This window comes from Cupressus sempervirens, chromosome 5, assembly GCF_028749045.1.
Source record: "Cupressus sempervirens isolate cs-2001-9-10 chromosome 5, ASM2874904v1, whole genome shotgun sequence".
NCBI lineage: Eukaryota > Viridiplantae > Streptophyta > Pinopsida > Cupressales > Cupressaceae > Cupressus > Cupressus sempervirens.
Genome location: NC_143122.1, coordinates 332,061,519 through 332,084,037, shown reverse-complemented (window position 1 = coordinate 332,084,037; position 22,519 = coordinate 332,061,519). Strand labels below are relative to the sequence as shown.

At 36.1% G+C, this 22,519-nt stretch overlaps 1 protein-coding gene across 1 annotated transcript in view; it reads right to left on the bottom strand.

The window, feature by feature from the left end:
- Positions 1 to 21,641, bottom strand: part of ABIL1 (ABI-1-like 1) — a 78,968-nt gene extending 57,327 nt beyond the window's left edge. The window contains exons 1-8 of the mRNA XM_089830160.1: positions 21,098 to 21,641; positions 18,726 to 18,808; positions 17,372 to 17,522; positions 17,025 to 17,124; positions 16,836 to 16,928; positions 16,570 to 16,654; positions 16,342 to 16,397; positions 15,988 to 16,091 (exon numbers count right to left, since the gene is read on the bottom strand). Of these exons, the coding sequence (XP_089686286.1) occupies positions 15,988 to 16,091; positions 16,342 to 16,397; positions 16,570 to 16,654; positions 16,836 to 16,928; positions 17,025 to 17,124; positions 17,372 to 17,522; positions 18,726 to 18,808; positions 21,098 to 21,190 (765 nt within the window). The 5' untranslated portion in view covers positions 21,191 to 21,641. The remainder of the gene's footprint in view (positions 1 to 15,987; positions 16,092 to 16,341; positions 16,398 to 16,569; positions 16,655 to 16,835; positions 16,929 to 17,024; positions 17,125 to 17,371; positions 17,523 to 18,725; positions 18,809 to 21,097) is intronic.
- Positions 21,642 to 22,519: the final 878 nt, after the last annotated feature.

Here is a 22,519-nt window from a genome sequence, read left to right as displayed (position 1 = left end):
TGACTCTTCGCAGATCAAACACAGGTGTGATGGACTTCATTTTGGAGTGATTAATTAAATGCAGTTAAGATCCTTTAGCAATGATATGGTTCTTCCTTTGTATTTTGTAGCAAATATGTCTACCCTATAAATAATCAGATCAACTCAAACTAGAGGCCATCCTCCTCAAATACCATATAAAGAAATGATCAAGTCATGACCAAAATCAAGTGCATGCAATCAGAATATGACAATTTAGAGTGAAAAGGGAGTCATCTCCGATTATAGAGTTTGAGAGTTGTGACCAACAATTAAAAACATGATACTAGTCCAGAAACTCTAATAGCTAATAATAATATGGTAGTTAATGTTTACAGTTGGTATGGAATGGTACCAAGAGGAGATGGGGACAGGGCAGGGGGGGTTTATCAGTACAATAGGTAATCTACTAATTCAAAGCACCAGTTGAGTTATTCAACCAAATAACTGTTGTAATGAAATATACTAAGTTCACCTAACATTCACAACACAGCATATCCAATGGTATTTTGGTTTCGTGAAAAACCCTTGTTAGAAGGTAAAAACCATGGTGGGGATGGTGCCCACAAGACTTTCACTGCATTAAAAGGTTGCCCTGTTAAGAGCTTACAAATACACGTTTTGTGGGTTCACCTTGTTAAGAATGATTTGTACATTGTTAGGAGTAAAATGAGATCTGTTAGGATCTACCTCAGTTAGAGGATTTAGAACTCCTTCTGAGAGTCCACCCTATAAAAGGATTTTACAATAACAAGGTCGGTTAAGATCCACCCAGTTAAGGGATTGCCCTCTTTGTGACTGTTAGAACTTAGGAAACAATGAGTTGGTTGACCTGTCTTTGGCACTGCTTGCCTATCAGATCCTTTCTCTTCTTCTCTCACTATAGCTTCCCTTTACTTGATCTCTACTTCTGCAGATGCATTCACCTCTCTGTCTCTGTCTTTGTCTATTGCTTTGTATGCACCGCTCGCTTGTTCTTTGTACTCTCTTCTTTGTTACTACCACTGCTCACCCTTCCCTTACTTGTACTCATTCCTTTTGCAGCTTAATCTCATCCCTTCATTCAAATTACTTGCTTTCCGCACTTGCACCTTGTTCTCTTCACATATCTCGATGTCCTTGACACATTTCCAATCCTTGCCTTTGATTATTTGTGTTATTTCCAAGATAAGTCAAAACGTGTTTGACATGTTGAGATTCCTTCTCGAATCCTCATTACTTGTCTAGCTTCCATCTTCCAATTGTTAGTTTCTTCTCTCTACTTTCTAGACAATTCATCATTATTACTTGTCTTCCACCGCATCGATTCTACCAATCACTTGATCATGTTTCCTGTCATAGGTTTAAGTTGCCTGTCACTTTTCCTTACATTACCGGTCGTGACTAAGTGTTATCAATCCTATTGGTTGCTTCCATTATGTACTTTGCATCTACAACTGAGTTGCCATCAATGACATCCTCATGACAACCTATCACTTATTGGCTTGACTTATACCAACAAATCTCCCCTTACAATCTTATGCCAAATGCCAACAATTACAATTCATTAGAGTCTCTAAAGTGACTTAATTACAAAAGGTAAGACATATTTTAACAATTATTAAGAATTGTCTAGTCTTCTACAAACATCTTAAAGGATTTTGACCACTAAATTCTACATAGTTTGCAAGAATCTTTTAGCATTGCTTATTTTTCTAAGCACTAATAGTTCCCTACACACCAAAGCGCACTGTAGGAGAGAGAGTCACTAAGGGCACCCCATTGGAAGTGGCATTCCAACATGTACATCAGGGAACTAATGGTGAAAATCATAGTTAATTCCAGGTTAGAATTAACTATAGAAGAATGAAGGAGGACAATATGGAGGAAGAACCATTGTTTAGGGCATCCTGCTATGCCTCCTTACTCCACATCTTCTCCAGTTGGATCTATCATACAATTTAAGTACTGCAAAATGATTAAGATATATTCTCTTTATTTTGAGCTTCAATTTATTTATACATAATGTTTACATTATGATTTAATCTTTACATTAAGTATATTTCCATACATCTATCCATATGTTGCCATTGTGTTCATGTGGTGAATGTAGGATTCAAGTTATAGATTGCATAATTGAAGAAACCATTTACTTGTTAACCCTAACCCTAGTATGTTGTAATTGTGATTTAGGGCAACTTCTAAGGCATATTAGTAAGGGGACATTACAATATAATGGAGTACAGATAGTAAACCCAAGTCCGAGCATCGTAGGACATGTGTCAAGCTTTCATTCACCCTTGAAATCCCTTCACAAAGGGACAAAACCGTCACTTTCCTTTTTTCAAGTGGTTTGGCAACAACTGTGAAAATTCAAGGGGTATGGGGATATGTCCACATAGGCCTAAAAGTTAAGCAATTATATTTGTGTAGAAATTGGGGCTATAAGGAGAATTGCAGAAGTTCTAAAAATATTAAGATATGTCTGTACAACTGAAAATTTCTGCCATTTAGTTGGTCTATGGGGAAATTGGTGTGGGCATGCAAAGTTTTGCAATTAGAAGGGTGCTATGGATAACCTAGGTACCCAAGAAACTCTAAAGATTTTAGGGGTATAGGGATAAGTCTAGGCAATATGGAATACTCTATAGGAATATCTCATTGGTCGACTTTACAATCATTGAAAGGATTTGATAAGAATAAAGATCACCCTAGAAGTTCCATAATTGGCCAAACAAGACTAGAAATGACTTGTCTGAATGAACTCCAATTTTCCTCAAAATTGGAAAAGATGAGTAGTCAATTGGCTTCTCTTAAAAGTGATGTTGTCACTTGGCCATGAATCAACTATAAATATTTCAAAATTGAACCTTAAAGCCCTACAAGAAACACAAAGAAGGAAAATACAACAACAATATAATATTGCCATTGCAACCTATCTGTTCCTCATAAGAAACCTAGGGTAAGATGTTTTTAAGCATGGGCTCACAAAATTGGGTTTTGGTGTAGAACCATCCTTCCACGTTATAAAAAACTTGTAGGGCAACCAAAACCTTTCTCCCTCCTCCACTTTGGCATTTAGTTGGGAGAAGTGTCATCTTTTTTTGTAAAATCTTCTCTTGACTCCTCTTTCCTCTTCTGGGACTAAACCCAGCGTAGCCTAATATCCTCCTCCAATCAATATTCTTCACCTTATCACTTCACTCAATTCCTCTCATCCCTCTTGTGGTATTTAGCTCACCATGCATGTTTTGACCTTCCCCATTGGAAATATTCTTTCTTCCCTATTTCATCTATACTATCCTCTTCTCAACATTGGTTTGTACTAGCAAGATCGTGGAAGTTAACTATTCTCATCTTCCAGTTTCATTGACTTCACATGCTTCTACATCCTCACCCTCTTATATTCTCAATATCTCATCTATGTGCAACTTTACATCAATATCAATTAACGGAAAAGGATTAACGATTCTCTCCACCCTTCACTCGAAACTTTGTTGTTTTTGCCCTCTGATGCTGTTGTAATAGGTTCTTCAGCATCGTGTGCTATAAAATTTGCCATCTTCTTGACCTTTTCTACACTTTCTTAACAACCAACCTCTTTGTACTATGTTGCTCTGCACTTTCAAACATCTTAATCTCATCCAAAGGATGCTCAACGACTACACTAACATTCTCCTCTTCAATTGCTACTGCAATGTTTTCTTCGCCATTCTTTGATGTAAAATCTCTTCTTCCAAACTTTATGCCATTGCTCTTAATACCACGTTATGTAGAGAGTTGAATAGGAAAGATTGTAGGGCTAAAGAATAGGCTAGTTTTCATGCTAACTATCAGACTATGGATCACATTTTCATGATGAGGGCTATTATTGAGGAGGCTAAGCATCGCTCTGAGAAAGTCTACTGTTGTTTTGTTGATTTCTGTAAGGCTTTTGATTCTGTTCCTAGGATGGCCTTATTCCAGAGGCTTAGAGAGATTGGGATCTCAGATATGTGATTGACTGCTATTATGAGGCCATATGAGAAGGTGATTGGTAGACTCAGGACTCTAGAGGGTTTCTCAAATCTGATTCAGAGCACTACTGGGGTTAAGCAGGGTTGTCCTCTTTCTCCTACTTTGTTCGGATCGTATATTGATGAGCTTGAGGATTTTCTTGTGAACTCCTCGCATTCTGGGGATGGGTGTTATTTGTATTAGGTTTTGATCTCCATTCTCCTTTTTGTTGATGATGTGGTTCTCTTGGCCTCTTCTCCTAATAGCTTCCAGGGACTTCTTAATGGCCTGGCCTCTTTTTGTGATCAGCGTTAGCTTGTGGTTAATCTAGCTAAGACTCGAGTTATGATCTTTAACTGCTTAAAGACCTCTCATCTTCATTTCTTTTTCCAGGGACAGGAGGTTGAGATCACTTCTTCATACATGTATCTCAGAGTTAAGTTTTCGAGACCCCGCTTCAGTTTGAGACCAGCTATTCAATCCGGAATCACTAAGGGAATGTGGTCTCTAGCCATGATTGAGAGACAGTGCTTTAGATATCATTTTTAGGACATTTCGTCCAAGTTGTCCCTCTTAAGACTCCTTGGTTAGACCGACCGTTCTTTATGGCTCGATGGTTTAGTGACCTTCTCTTCTTGCTTCGGATTGGACTTCTATTGAGCGTGTTCAGAAATTCTTATGGCGCATTATTAGATGTCATAGATTCACCCCTCACAGTATTGTCCTAGCCGAGTTTGGTGCTCATCCTTTCAAACTTGCAACCATTTTTTATTTGATCTAGTTTCTTCATCGGCTTCATGGTTTCATGGATTCTGATGTTGACTGTCATAGATACTCTCATCTGGCATATTGCTCTTCGGTTTAGATTACAAGATCCAATACTAGCACTAGATCTTGCTGTTGGTACGCCCTGGCCATCTCTTTGTTAGGTTTGATCGAGATTGATATTGATCGTCTTCCTCCATACCAATTCTCACTGGATGCTCCTGCTCATCTCCTCCCCTCTCAGCAGGTGTTGAATGAGTGTGTTAGACAGGATATTTATAGGCAGAATATTATCACTACTTGGTGTAATCCTCCTAGTGGATTATGCCCTAAGATGGCATTTTATGCAGAGCATTTTCTTGAGATTTAGAATGGTATTATTGTGTGTCCTGGTTATCTCTATCGGCGTTAGTGTCACGCTCTTTGATTCTCCTTGGGCTCCTTCAGAGTTGGTTCTCATCATCTTCGGGTCTGGACTGATGACCATTTGGATAGAGAGGATCGAGTTTGTAGATTGTGTACATTGGCTGAGGTTGAGACTGAGACCCATTTCTTATTTCGTTGTCCTATCTACTATGAGATTAGGGGGAGATATTATTGTCTTTTTAGAGATTTTTTCTTTCTCTCTGAGTTCTTCAGCTATGACAATCAACGGTGTCTTGCACTTTATCTTTAGGAGGCCACCTAGCTTCATGAGCATACCCTTTAGTCAGCCACATCTGAAAACCACACCTCAGATCAGCTCATTGTCGCCTTTTTCTCCCCCTTGTCTCAGTCACAGGGTGTGAAAAGGCCTTCCAGTATTACTCCTTCCAGATCAGTTAGACGTTGCATCAGTCTTTCCAGATAGCGACACTCCTCCAGCGGATCTCGGCGACAATCTATCATGTTGCATTGTCCATAGTTATATCCTTTTGTGACTGACTACTTTGTACCCAGGAAGGATTCCTAGTCCTTAACTGGTGTTTGGTCCTGTTTCTTGTTTTGTTGTTTCTTTTCTATCACCGTTTGGTGATCATGTTGTCGTCGGCTCTTCTGTTTGTATGCTTAGTCCCATAAACCTCTTTGATTTTTTTGTTGGACATTAATATTATTATCTTATCTTATCTTAATCCTCTACCTCCGCTACAACAACAAATTTTGCTACGTCTTCAACCATCATTGCTTCCATGTCTTCACTTAGATATGTCTCTGTAGCAACCATACCTTTTGTCTTTTTACCCTCTACCTTTTCTAAAAGCTCTACATATCCTTTCTCCTTATCATTCATGCCTTCCAAAAGACACACTACTACTACTACAATATTTTCTTATTTTTCCTCTCTCCTTGCACAAATAGGTTCATCTTCTTCAAGCCATCCTACATACATAAGTCCATTTGAATACAAACACAAGTCCAAAAAAAAATGATACTCAACTTCACCAACCCTTACCCCTACTATCTTCCTCTCCACTAGTGTTCTAGCCTCCTTCAAATATGCTAACACCCTCTTCATCTTGATAATCTTGGCATTGTACTTTCACTCCTCACCACATCAAAATTCCTAGTGTCCTTCCCACCAAAAACCCCAAACTCTTACTCTTGTTTCAACAATTATAGCTCCTCTTTCATATTTGCAGCAAAACTTAGTCTCTACAATCATAGATCCTCTTTGTAACACAAACTTGCTCTCTTGCTTATCTTCTACCTAACAAAAGTTTCTAGAAGGTACACCTCTCATTATGTACCTTGTATCCAACCTCAACCTCTCTACTAGAGGTCAGCCAATACAACCTCTTAGTTATTGGATTCCTACAACAAACCCAAGCACACTTCCTATCCTCTACCCAACATGAACCCTAGAAGATGCACCTCCTAAACCTCCTCTATGCACTTCCACTACAGAGAACACTCTAGCACCTTCTACCCAACCTTGACCATTGTTGGAGGATAGCCAACGTAGCCTCATCTCTCTGACTCACTCAAACAACTCATATCAACACACTTTGTAAACCCTAACCGCTTCAAATGCATGGCTAATGAGAAAACTCCAATTTTCATACCATGTCATGCAATCATCACTAGGGAGTCTTAGGAAATTTCCTTGTCATACAACCAAAACACACAACTCACACATTTATGAATACAATACTAAATTTTTTCTTCACTAAACAAAAAAATCATTACAATAAGTTTACAAATCCTTACAATGACATATCAAGCCAATTTCTTTAGCATTCAAGCCTTAGAACTTCACATCCATCAACCTAGGAAACATGCTACAAATTCCTCTCATTGAATTCCTCTTTGCCCAAGTGGAAAACAATCCCAAAAAGCTCTCCAAAAATGAATTCAAAACCCTATTTAGTGTATATAAAAGTATAGAGTTTGTAAACCCATGTCCAAGCGTGTTAGGACATGTGTCAAGCCTCCTCCATTTGCTCTTGAAATCCATGTGTGGGCAATAACAATTATCCTCGTCTTTTTTGGTGTTCTAGCAAAAAATGTGAAAATCCAAGGGCTATGTGGATATCTCCATGTAGCGCTGAAGTTTCTACAACTCTTCCATTTTGTGGAGAATGAAGGATACAAGGAGAATTGTGGAAGTTTAAAGGGTATTGGGAAATCTCGTTATAACTACGAAAATTCATCCATTTAGTTGTTATGCAAGAAAAATTGCAAGATTTTATGGGAAACTAAAATAATCTGGATATTCAAGGGGTAAGTGAAGATTATCCACTAACCATACACAATTCCACAATTGTGGGATATTATGAGGAATCTAGGTACACAAGGGATTGCAAAGATTTCAAGGGTACCAAGGTAAGTCCAGATTGTGTGGAAAGCTCCATAGGAACCTCTCATCGGGCAACTTTAAATCATTGCGATAGGAATCCCAATTATCCTAGAAGTTTTACAATACAACAAATAGGACCTAACATCAGCAATTGTATAGCTTGTTGAAATGAACTTGGGTCTTCTTCAAATTTGAAATGTGAACACCCAATTGGATTCTCTTGAAGGATTCGTCACTTGGCCATAAATGAATTGTGAAACTTAAAAAATTGAAACCTCAGCCCTTGCAAATAAGGAAAATACAACAGCAAACTAGACAAACCGTTTTTGGTCAATGCACGATTGCAATTGCGTCCTAGATGCTCCTACATTAGGTTGTAGCTCTCTCTTTACTTACGATTAAGTCATCTTGAGTCAAGTGTGTGTATGTTGATTGTAAACAATGAAGATAAAGTAGGGGCTTGACAGGAAGGGTTCAAAAGGGAATTAAATAGCTGAAGCCATGCACCTCACAATACCACCTCAAAATTACATATTTCATAAAGAGGTTGGTCAAGTGCAAAAACAAACTAGATACTTGGGTTGAACTCCAATTAGAGCCTTTTCCATTGTTAAAAAAATGGATAGTATTGTTCTCTCCTTATGCTCTATTGCATCTTGATGATGGATCATCGAGTGCGATTCGAAAATATTGATGATAACAATTCTCACACTCAAATCCAATACTATCTATGCATGCATAATTTGTTCTTCTAGTTAAGAAGCTATAGTAAATTTGGATTGGGATGTGAGGGAATTATAATGGCTCTAAATTCCTAGCTTGATTTTGGTTGAGCAATCACTTGGTGCATGGTAGAGGTTTTGAATTGTTGTACCTCATCAAATACAAATGAAAAGTGGAGTAAGATAAGGATGCTACAAGTCCATGGTAGAGGTGTGTGATAGGAATGAATTGACCTTTTGACTTGTTGTGCCTCATCTTATTGCAAATGAAAAGTGGAGTAGGTTAAGGACTCTACAAGCCCATGGTAGGTGTGTGTGATTGGAATGGCTTGACCTTGTGACATGAAGTATTTAGGCCAAGAACATTAGGACTTCTAACTAGATACCATCAATATTAATTTCAGCTCAAATCCTTAGTACTTTCTTGCAATCAACTAGTGTTTCATTTCTCAAAGATTTTCTAGAAATGTAATATTGCTTTAGTAATGGCAATTGGATGTCCCATTTTGTGCGTGGTAAGAAAAAGTTGGGAGTTTTATGGGCTTCACTGGAAAGTTGTTGAGATTGTTTAATTTTATATTAGATTTGTAATAATTGTATACTGAAAAGCAAATCCTTATCACTAGTATTTTGACATTTTAGCATAATGTCATCATGCCATCTATACCAAATCCCATTACTAAGGTTGAGTATTCCTAGAATGCCCTAGAACCCATTAACCTCAATACTAAGGACTAAAACCTATATCATGTTCAAAGCTTGAATATCCCAATTATGAATCATGCTCGGAAACTAATTGAATCCCTTACAACCACTCATGCCTATACAAAGGTTGAGCTCAATGCCTAGCCCTCATTTGTATCAACTTAATATTTTTCATCGCTGTAATTAAATTCATGTGAAGATCTTCTACTTACAAGATGTTTTCAATCTTCTAAGTTCTCCATTAGTGTATAAAATGTAATCACAAGGCTTAATTTGGTAAAAATATGATGGTCATCAATCTTATTTGATCTAACTGCTCATGCACTTCTAATTGTTGTTGGAGCACATCACTAGCCTAAGAGTGTATTATTCATCACCAACAACCAACACAATTGCACCAAGTTCCTTTGAATGTGTTAGAATAGCATTGTGATGTTGGCTTTGAGGGTTCCAAGTATATCATTCCAGCTGCTCTCATTTATGTTTGCTTAGGATGTGGTAATGATATGAACAAGTGATGCGTCAAACTCCAATGCTCCCTAATTGTCATCAATGTTTGCAAGTTCTTAATTATGTGTCAATAGTTGGTTTGTGGTCAAGTCACCTAGTGGTGGTTGGAAGACCAAACATGGTGTTGGTACTTGTTAGCAATTGGTAGAATTGTGCAATCTCCAACTAAGCTAAAGAATTGTGTGGCTTCCACAGCTCTATGACATGTCAAAGCCCTTAGTTATTGTGAGATTGTGTGGACTATGTGATAAAAAAACATATTAGATCATCTAATGGCACATGCACCCTCAAGAACTTATTTGAACCTTTGCCAACTTTCTGTTATGTCATTAGATGTTTTGGGGCCGCATCGCCAATGTGCCCTCCTCCCTTGTTTTTTGAACCAGCATATGTTTAGTGGCATTTGTTGATGGTCTCCCTAGTCCAAAGTAACTATGGTTGGACCTCTAAAATTCATGTATAATCATGATGCTCTAAAAACTATGGACCGCGAGACTCAGTGGCTAGGTGGTTGATCCAAAGATTACCATGCACTTAAGGGGTGATCTATGTGTTCTATTGGGAGACTTTTGATTGTTCATCTTGCTAAGATGAATGGCTCTTGCACCTCCTATGAGTCCCTTTGTTCCATGATATCAAGGACCTTAGTGTTTTCCATCTCAAATGTCTAAAACAACATGAGCCCCAATGTGACCACATTACTCACTTTGTGAAATATAGAATGATAGTTCCATGAGAAGCTCCAAACGAATTGCAAACAATACTATCAATAAATCCACTTCCTCTGACTAATCCTTCACAGTGACTAAATTGTAGTCCAAAACAAATTTGTGTAAAGAGATCCAAGTGAAATGTCACAATCTTGATATGTTACAATACTAGTTGTTTCATTCTTGTTATTTACTTTTCTTTGTTATTGTAAATAGTAGCAAACGATTGAAGTTTTAGGTGAGTCAGTATTTCAAGTATGATGAAGTCAATAAACCATAATGGCAAGGTGATGAGATTTATTAGCTTAGCCAAGTCTAAAGACTAATGGTGCACATGAAATTCAGACCATATTTATTTGTGCAATGCATGAGACACTCACTGTTAGAGGGAACCTTCCTCATTATGCAAATCACCAAGAACAAGAAGATTTCCTTTAACAGTATGCATGAATTGGTTTGGCACATACTTAAAAAATGCAACATAATTTGATAGTGTAATCTTGAATTCAATGGTTACGTTTGCATACACAATTCAGAACATGTTCAATTCAGAATCATTAACACACTCAACTCTTAGTGCTAAGACTTCACTACAAACATCCATTTTGGACTTTTAGATTCCACTCCTTGATGTCATATAGTGTTACAACATGAAGCAATTTTTTCACCCACTTAAAATGCATGGTATGAATAAATTGCAAGTGCATCCAATGTATTCAACATGATGGAGCCTGGATTTTCACAAAATCTAGAGTCTCCATTTGTGAAGAGATGTTGCAGATCAATGTCCCATTTTCAGATCATAACAAGGATTACTCACCTCAAACAAGAGCTTGTTTTCGGATTCGTATTTGTAACACTACGCAGATGTGAAATTTGCATGCAGCATTGACATATACAGAGAATTGGTATGTTGAAAAAACATAAACAGCCATATAGGGATGACAGTATGCATTCTCATGGCAGACTTTATGAGATATTATGTGCCTCTTAATCTATTAATTCTGATCTATCAGAAAGGATATCTTGAAGACTGATATCAATTATAGAAAACATGAATTCAGGGACCAGTGTATTTAGAGACTCAGCTATATAAGAGGAGCCTCCAGCAGCAAAAAGCACAATTAAACAATGGTGATAGTTCTGTTGGTAGGTATCAGTCAGGATCAGTCTCATGAGGGCAGATGAAGTATGATATAGTTCCGGAAATATAGCAACTAAAATCTAATAAGCATTATGTCTATTGCAAAGTATTCAGATGCAAATACAATTTTGGTGCTGCCTGATCTTCACCAGACCAGATCATTGAACTTCTGTATGAAAATGCCCTCTACAGAAATTAATCCTTAGCAGTACATAACCAATTATCTCTCTGAGGATATGTGTGAGTATGCAAACTTTAGATGATGTGATGATATTTCAGACAACAGTGATTCAATCCGAAATAAATGTTACAAACTCCAGTTGGCAATATGATACAAATACACATCATTGCTGAAAGGAACCAAGTGCCCGTACATGACAAGTGGATTGAAATTCAGAGATCTGAGAAAAGTTGTATTCAGACAAAAGAAAAACCTTGGACGGCTCTGGAATTGCATACAGCATGACCACTCAAGCATAAATAGTATCGGGAAGTTATGCCAGGCACCATATTGGGACTCGTAGCAGTTGTCAACTGGATGCTATGTCGTTGATAGATGGAAATAAGCATATCTGTCTGAGACTAACTGTAATGGTATATTAATTAATTTCAGAAGCAAATATCTAATGGTAATCTGTTATTTTGCAGGCCTGGAGACATGCACTAGAGCAGAGGGGACAGTTTTGAACAGATTATTATTATTGCCGTGGCTAAGTTCCTGTTATGTCCAAGTCAAATTCGAAAGACATCTGAAGCATTCATATCGAGTTCACATCATTTAACTTTGTTTATCAAAACATCTAAATCCTTTTTTGTTTTTGTTTTGCAGGGGCATATGAAGACGTCAATAACTACTGCCATTTTGTATTTTTCTCTAAAAACAATATATATTTGTGTTTTAAGCATCGTGGTTTCTCTTGTTTGCAGATGAACATAATCATCATATTGGTTCTCTGCTGCAAAGGACTAAAGAATTCAAAGGGCCTGCTAGCAAAGACATCATATTAAAGTCATCTCAAATGAAGAATCACCATGAAGGATGCAGTTGAGTGATTACCAATTGACAAAGAACTGTGTGTAATCATAATTCATCAATAACAGTGATCGATGACCCTGACCAGATGCGCGTGGATGACTTCTATATAATTATAAAATTGGAGACAACTCAGAAATTCAATAATGAATATACCATACTCCTCTCCTAAGGCCGTTTGAAATTAAAATTTGTGATTATAGTAACAATTATGTAATGGAACCAATTGGAGAATCAGTTACCTGCTTTTAAGAGTTGTGATGGTTGGGTGACAACCATATAACTACTTATTCATCTATAAATATAAGATGTAGAACAAACCGGATACAATATATTCACTTTGCAAAAAAATAATAATACTATTCATGCTCATTTGATATATTATATATTTTTTATCGGTAAAGAAATGATTTTTTAAACTAAGCCTGTGGATTGTGGATTATCGAATGAATTCTTGTGCGATTCTGGAGTCGAACTGTATTGGATGCATCATCCGTAAGGAGTGTCTCCAGTACAATTTTATTTCTGGATCAGTAAGAAATATTTATTTTAATTTATTTGCATTAGAGTTTTAAATTATTATTAAGTTGTGTCCTTTATAAATATTTTATTTATTTTCTATAAATATTTTAAAATCCTGACAAGAGGACTGGGTCATTATTGATATTGTGAAATATTTAATTGTTTCCGTATTTATGTCTAGTTTGTCTCCACGGGAGTTAAAGTGCATCCTAGACTAGTTTAAAATTGTGTTTGTATGATTGATTCGTTGCGTCTAGATTATTAATTTGTTTATAGTTTAAATATATTGAACTTTATAAAGTTGTACATTTCAACTTATAATATTGACTTTGATTGCCCATTTAATTAAGCACTGGACTTTTACTCTTGATTCATAATCCATTTGCAGGATAAAAGCTTTCTATAATTCTTTTCGTTTTGAAAGCTTTTGTTGTATTCGCGTTCTAACCAATCTGCTTTAAGCATCTTGGATTTAAAGTTGTTGTTTAGGATCAGGTACACCCGCCTTGGTTTTGCAGAGCCGGAAGCGCAGAAGATTTGGATCGCATCGATCAATCCCGTCAAGCTGGCCTTAACTGGTTGCCGTTGGATATCCCAGCATCCAGCAGGCAAGGCTCGTAGGATTCCAATCTGCGGTTTTGGGAACCAACACAACCAATCAACAAGCATACAAGGAAAACATGTTTTATGTTACCAACTTCATCAATTCTGTCCCACATAGAAGATGTGTAATATGGAATCCTTGGTAATGTTGATCCAAAATGGATCATTTGAAATATGCATATACATAAGGCAAAAGATATCCAACAGGGATATAACAGATTTGATACAGGGCATGTTTCAATATAGAGGCCTCTTCAGCACAAACTGGACCCAACAAAGACGTCCTTTCCTAGACCCCTCTCCCTTCCTCACAGGATCAAGGTGACAACTCCTTGAGGATTTGAGGCACAGCACTCTTTTCAAGACCAAGAAATGGTGAACCTTGCCTGTCATGGTACTAGCAGGGTCAAGGGGCAGAACCCTTTTTGCACTCCCTGACTCATTACAGGGAAGAGTTGAAGGGTGTAATATCCTTTGTATTCCTTGCTGTACTATGGGGCAGGGTTGAGGGATAATGTTCCCAACCCTCTAAGAGACAAGTGGCAAATCGGGATTTTCTAATACAATTTTTTTAAATAGCTTATTGTTCACTTTTGAGTGGACAGCTTTTATGGGAAATCAAGCGAATATGGGCCAAATGATATAAAATTTAACATATTGATATCACCTGCTTCTCAACTAAGTGATGGTTTTCCTTGATCTGAAAATCTAAACCACCAGTCAATGTCCCTTCCGTGCCACAGCAGCAAGAGAAGACAGCTTTATATAATTGACAAAAAAGGTTGCCTTCCAGTAACAAACAGAGGAATCAAAGAAGGAACCATTAAGTCATCTTTGAAATCCCTTTTAGAGAATATAGGGAGCCCAAAATGCCATTTTCACTATTAACATGCAACAGCAGTGTAGTTATTCTGATGTGACTGCATATCTATTAAAATCTGTCATAAACTGTGCCACAAGGATAGCCGTCTCTTGCCTTTGTTATTTCTACTTAAAAAGGATTCTATATGCAAATGTTCATTTGTATATTTCTTCACAGTGTCGTTTGTATTGTACAACATATTACTAGCACACAGAAAATTAAGAGCATCTGATTTTCTCTTCCATAAATTCATTTATAGGTAGTTTCTTACAAAAATTTAGGACTTTTGAAGATACATAAGTGCTTTAGTCTTTCAATTTTAGGAAAATGTTTGTATGATGAGTTGTGCTTATGTGTAGAATTTCAATTGCAGATAAAATACTGAATCAACATCCAAGCCATAAGGTTATCAGTTTTTGGTATTGAAGTGCTTCTCAATGTAGCATACACATTATGACTTGATAAACATCCTTTATGGAGAAAATATTTTAAAGCTTAAGGGCATTGTCAAGATACCAAAATTACTAGATATTTCTGAGAAGAAATTTTCAATCAAGTTTTACATCATATAATGTGTCATATTAATTGCATAAATATGTAACCAATACCAGTAAGGTGGTCCCCCAGCTGTACAAAAAGTGTGCTGGTGCCATCTGAAAGAATATTATATGACTATTACAAATCTTTTTACATGTCCAAAGCTTTTACATAAGCAATGAATAATGTGAAATCGACAGGAGGAAAAACACCCTTGCAAAATGAAAATCAGGGACTTGAAAAGGTTACATGCTGAGATAGGATCTTATTCATGTAAGTTATATATTAAGAAATCATCTTAGTACACTCAAAATGTGTATCATCAAAGAACCCATTCCATGTGGCTAGCTGTTAATGATAATTTATATTTACAGGGCTTGAAAGCAAGACTACGAGATTAACAAATATCTGCCATTAAAGTCATACGTTGAAGAGTTTCCCGGGGAAAGGGAAGAGATAATGGTATCCCTCAATCAAACTTGCATGGCTAAGAGAATGGATAATGACTGATATTAGTTCAAAATGCATAAATCTTGACTATGTTGATCAGAAGGATGGTATACATGAAAAAATGGCAATATCTGATATTGTATTTGATTTCAGATTTCAAAGCAGGAAGCAAAAAGTATTTGGTGTTTTATCCGGAACCATTGAGATTAGTTATTACTTAATCTCTGATTGACTTTTTAAAATTGATTAAAACTCATGTCATGAGTCATAAGTTTTGATAAGTGTAATAATTGTAAAGAATTCATCATCAACATAGGAATTACTAGAAGAAAGAAAAGACTATGATATCACATTTATTGTTGGAGATAACAATTGTGGTCAGCATGCACCACAAAACAACCATCTTTAATAGAAAAAGAGACTATTGAAAATATATTTGTTCTTGAACATTTAATACAAAGGACTATAGAAGCAATGTATCACTAACAAGCAATGTAATTGTTGAAGAGTTCACTTTGGTTGTATTCATAAAGATATGCAAGTGCTAGAAAGGCAGACAAGAGTTAATTTCCTTTGGCTTCTTGGAATGATCACTGGTGCAATCAGAACAGTCTAGTACAAACTGCACTGTTTTTGTCAGAGCTTTTGAGCTTACCCGTCGTCCAGCACCGAATGAGTTGGGAGGAGTAATAGATCCAGGGGTCCCAGTTGCTGACTGACGAGATGATGAAGCAACTGATGTAATGGAAACTTCATTTTCTACAGCCAGCCAACAAGAAGTAACAGGGCATGATTATTTCAGAAGCTGTGAAACTGAAAAAATGACCAATAAATGACATGAATAAGAGAGAAATTCCCTTCACACTCTACGCTTTTATATAAGAACAATCTTCTCAACCCATAGACTGAACCCGATGGGCAGGACCAATAGTTAAATTTCCTACTATTTGGTACAATAATATGTTTTCTGGTATCTAGATAATAAGGGGAACTGCTCTATAAATCATACCTGGAAAGTAAAATGTTTCAGATGCCACAGTAGAAGACGTGGAATGGAACTCATTGCTGCCAATAGTGGACAAATCATATCTTGCATCAGACAATATGTAAAGTATTTTCTACAATAAGAGTTACTTTTTGTCTTCACGATAACATTTGAAGAAATGTAGAAATAACTAATGAGCACAAAACAAGATAAGTATCGAAGACCTATAGTTTGTATGTTACATGGCAATACCTAAATGAAGTATCTGAATTTCCATATGAGGTATTCCGAGCCTCTGCTGCTAAATACCATGAGAGAGATCTATTCGCATTTGTACCTGGAATTGCATCCGCAAGAAAACCCTAGGTTTATACAAAATAATTTATGAACATAAGAATGTTCCCATTATGATGGAGAAGGGAAATTCTAGTTTTAACCACACCTACAAAGAAGAGTAAGGAACTTTTTTCAAACGGAAAGAGGATAGCATGATTTATCCACTGGAAATAGAGTGATACCAATAGGAACTGCTTGAGGTCTTGCCCGCTCACTGTCCTGATTTATGCTCGAAAATTTATCTGCATCGCGGTCAAATCGTCCAGTTTGTGGGCCTTTTCACATTGAACAAAGAGAAGGATCAAGTAAGATCATTTAAATTTGTACAATAAGTAATAAACAGGTCAATTAATGATGAATATTGGACACACCTGGGAGAACATAGTGCTTGTAATATCTTGGAACAGTATCTAGCAGCTGCTGCTGCTTGATTCCCTCTTTATCAGTATGTTCTTGGCATGTATGAAGTCTCTGAAATTGCAAAAATAGTGTTATACTGCATGTGGTCACAATATGTAATATATAAATGCAACCCAAACATAACAAATAATATTGGTCATTTGATGTAATAACTTATAGGCAACCAAAACACAGCAAATAATTTTGAAGTGTCTTGGTTCAATGTGCTGCGATTTGAAATAACCAGTGAGGAATGATATTTTCAAGTCTTCATTGAGAATATACCAGGTAAGCTACAACTTACTACACATGTAAGTACCTGATCAAGGCAATCTATACGAAGTTCCACGTTTGAGAGCTCAGAAGTTTGCTGACTGAGGAGATCATTGAGCTTGTAGGCAACAGTGCCTAGATGATCAACAGCATTCACCAATGCCTTTACTGCATATTCTTTTAAATTGTTCAATACCCTACAAAAAGAAATGTGATGAAGCTCCATTAAAACAATTCAAGAGGTGGCTATGTTTTACATCTAGTTCTTCAAATGCTTTTTTTTTGTTTGGTTCATATCTATAACTTACTTTCCTACAAACCATGTATGGAACTGAAAATGCAATAACTACATGTCTAAAATGTGCTACTAAACTTTGAATTCTTTATCATTGGAAGAAAACAACAATTTAGTTATGAGGGCAGTTGAGTTCACGAAGCTCTATTGCAAGGGTCCTTGAAAATGATACTTCAGTTGGCAATATGCATTAAAATCTGTAAAGTTTTGTCAAGATGTATTTCAAATTTAAATATTTGGCCTTTTGAAAGACAACAGTACATGGCAGTTCACATGCAACAGGAACTTGTTATACATTCTTCCATTGTTAAGTGCAATGATGTCTATGACTGAATTGCACTTTCCCGAGAGTTGGTGATGACCAAAAGCACTAAATATTGTCTTCGAGTGTACCTTACCACTAAACAATTGAGAGATTATAGTTTTGAAGGATTGAGCAATGCTCGATCTGATGTCCTCAATTCCTAAATCGAAAAGAACCAAGGAATGACAAACAGGCTCATCTTTATCTAAACCCAGATTCAAAACAGAGCCCAGAATGATCTGGTTTGTATGATACAGAATGATCAGCAATGAGCTTAATTACTGGAACATCTGGCCTCCGCAGAGATTCCTATTGCATATCCTGTAACTTCATTTACTAACTTAAATCATATCCTCCTGGAAAACTGTTTCAAATAAGATGGATATTACCATTAAGTAGAACTGCAATAAGTATCACTTCCAAAAGGAACTTGCCTCACTTTTGTTTAAACAAATGAGGGTAATATTTACTCAAAGTCCATATAAACTATTAGCAGACTAAATCAAAATTGAACATTTTCCCCTCTTACCCATGCTTGTCATTTTAATTATTTACTGATCAACAGTTGACACATAGAGCTATAAATACAAAATAACAACTACTTCAAATTTTGGCATAAAACAAGAAAAGAAACCAGGTTGTTTGATAAAGGAAACTGTGAAACTCTCCTAACTACCCTCAGAAAAGAATTTGTCTTTGCATTTCAACGGAATGTCCAGATCCACTAAGAATAAGATATTCCCATTAACCAACCATAAAAAAACATTCAATGACAACATCAAGGAAGTGTAGAAATTGTACATTTGTTTCTGATCGTTATGAAGATACGACATTTCACAATATTCTGCTGCAGAATACAGCTGTGGCCTTAGATTCTTGAGCTCCTGCATCAGGAAAAGAAAAAATAAGAATAAAAAAGGAGTCATGAAACTCCTCCAACCTCAGGGAGTCGGGTTTCAAATTCAATTTCAAATACATGTTCTCCTAAAATTAATAAGTTTTGGCACCAAAACATCTGCAACACCAATCTTAAAAAGGAAGAAGCATATGTTATTGGATGACTGCCTCTTGCTCATGCAAGATGATCAGATTGCCTTTTTCTATCGAAAACAGACCCCACAAAATAAATATATAAGAACTAGCACCCAAAGAAAATGGGGAAGTTGAAAAAGGGAAAACAAAACCCGGTTTTTCAAGATGGCTTAATTTAACATATCACAGATAATACGAGGAAAAAGAGAACTTGGAACCAATGGGTTGTAGTTCAATTGGTGAAGATAATGGTATGTTCATGGATTTCGTCATTGACCAAGGTCCAAATCCTCTAACGTGCAATATAAGGGGAACTTTGGCACAATAGATACCACTCAGTCCTTAGCTCTTAACCAAACAAGTTTCAGCCTAGAATACACCCAAATCAGACTGCATAAACAATCTGGGTTTTACATATAAGTTAAAACCCCCCGATGAAAAAAGAAGGGAATTTGGCAATGCAAGCAGAAAGAAAACGAGACAACAGCATCTTGAACATCAATAAAATATCTATTAAATTAATGCAAATTGAGACAGATGTGTCAGTTGTGTCTCTAAAACAACTAGGACAGATACTCACATACAAATTATATTAGTCAAACTCAATGTCTCTTCAAGGAAAAGATATTATTTGCATCCAACACTCACCTAAAAGACTTGTGAAAATGAAAGGCAACAAGGGAACAAGAAACGGGAAGGACTAAAGAAAACTAGATTTGCATCATTTGAGGCATCCCTGAAAATCAGTAAAATAATGGAGATTGAAAGAGAAAAAAAATCAACGGTTAACTCTAAAATATCTTGAAGAAAACGCCCAAACACAAGTTGGATTTAAATCGAAATTGATTTTTCAAGGAACATAGGTAAGATCAACATCTGACTATAAGATTTGCATGACGTACTACCAAAATCAGCCATAATAAGGGGATTTAGCAATGTAAGCACTAACAAATCTCGAATGGCAACATTGGTGATATTCGTAAAAATCTGAAAAAATGATGCAGCTTGATATAGATAAATCAGCTGCATCTCTAGAAGCAATATCCAAATGCAATTGGAAAGACTAAACTCACTGCGGAAAATTGGATGAAGCTACCCAGAAGAGTTCGGGTATGGAGGACATTATCTGAAATAGGATACATGATCATGTTTATAAAGGTACAGCTATATTACATGTATATATGGTTAGTAGGAAATGCCGATTCAGGCAGGGCATCCTGGAACCTGAGTTTCCTGTTTATTATGGATCAAATAAATTGGCCAAATCTCTACAACAGCTCCAAGACCAACACCACAAAACAAACTGGATAGAGCGAATTAGTGAAATCTTTAAAACGTCTTGAAGAACATTACCCAAATGTAAATTGGATTTAGACAAAAACTAAAACACCTCTAAGACAATACATAGGTGCAAATTGAGAAAAAAACAAATTGGCTGTCTTAGATTCTAAAGCACCTCTACAGACGATACATAAGTGCATATTGAGATAAACAAATTGACCGTCTCTACAGCATATCGTAGAACAACACACAAATGCAAATTTATTTGTGACTACAAATTTCTAAGATAAATACCTAAATGCAAACTGAATTTATCAAACTGGCTAAGCATCTAAAACAACTTCATGAACTTTATGCGAATGCAAATTGGAAGAAATAAATTGGCTGTGACAAACATTCATGAGAATAGATTGGCTGTCTGTAATTGGTCAACAAGATCAAAACCCAAATGCACATTTGATATATCAACTGGCACTTTCAAAATGTTTCCAAAGAGAATACCAAGTCACACAAATTGGCGTGAAGTTCAAAAAATTCCTAAAAACAATACCCAAACGTAAACTCAACTCCAAAAATTGGCTCTCCAAAACATCGCCAACAACAGTAACCCAGCTATAATTGAGCTAGAAATTCAAGTCATCTCTCAGACGTTTATCAAACTACACTCAAATGCAATCTGGATCTACATACTTGGGGTCATCCCTAAAACAACGAGCGAATTTAGATTACAATTTTTTGCCAAACAGGAGAACAAATTCAAATGCAGAGTAGTAATATTGGCAGTGGGGAATTAAAGAAGATGAAATATAAAGCAAACGACACAAAATTTCAAAAATTAACTTAAAGAAAACTGGGAACACCTGTAAAGCACTGATAAAATGTTGGCTTCTTTGCATGGAGACCTCATCATATGTCATAGCTTCCTCTTCTGTAGACGGGCTTTGCTGCTGCATCTTCTTCGTTACTCGAGCTGAGCACCCACTTGTCTGTATGGGGCCTGTCCCCTGCTCTCCTATAATTTATGCACAGAAATTTCTGTCCTCTCAAACACCCTATGATTGTATACGAAAAGTGTGCATGTATTTCATACAATGAAATGATTGAGTAATCAGTCTATGGAGAAAAGTTTAGATCGCAGAAAGCATGTGAGAGATGCACGAAACATTGCAACATGTCAGGATACAGATTATAAAAATATTTGGGAAATACTAGAAAAAGAGTAGATCTCAAGAATACTCGGATTGATTGATTCTTTCGCTTTGATTTGAAGGGAATTTTTTGGCTTCATTAAGAGTTCATCTAAATCATTTAATATTGGTAAGATTATTATGGAAATTTGATAAATGTCTGTATCATTCTCATTAGATATCAGTGGGGATAGAGTTTTAAGTAGTACATACGCATCAATTCCATTTATGGGGGCTTCCAAATTATAGTCTGCAGCAACAGGAAATGAAGACTTTATTTTCATTGAAATGATAATATTTGCGCTATTATAATTCGGATGATTGGATATTTATTATTAGTCCCTGCCTTTTAAAGGCAGAGACTAATGTTTTCATATCAATTAAAAATTATTAGTCCTGCTTTCAACGATCATAGAAAAAAAAAATCTTATGGTTCACACTACCTTAATATTTCTAATTTCTATTTTATTCAAATTTCCTGTTTTCTTCTTCCTCTTCGTAGTGGTTTTATTATTAGTCTTGTTTCTATTAAATAAAAAAATTAATCAATAGCCAATCAAGAGGGACCATTTTGAAAATTAAAACATTTCGAAACTTTTTCCCAATATCATATGCCATTTTCCTAAATATTGGACAGTTGGCAACACACACTTAAATATTTAGTATTATTATTATTAAATGTCGGTGCAGATTTGTAAACTTTTCAAGCTTTTAAGTTTTCAAAATAGACGGTGTAGAATTTTAACTCGTTTAATTTTCATTGTGGTGTTCTCTGGGCATTTCCATTTGTGGGAGTCGGAAGCTAAGAAATTGGTTTGTCAAAATCCTTCAAAGCTTCTCCTGGTAAAACAATCAAACTCATTCATTGTACAGTATAGATTTTCCAATTCGACTTGTCATTTTTTTAAATTTTGTTTCCAACAAATTTTTTGGTTATAGAGGTAACTATAGATTGATGTTATCTGCAAATTAAGGCATTGTTGGTTTCAGTTTTCTATTATTAGGTTGTATAAATATTTCATTCTTTGTCAAATCTTCTACCATTGTTTAGACACTGGCTAACAAGAATTGTATTTTGTAGAAAGCCTCTACAAC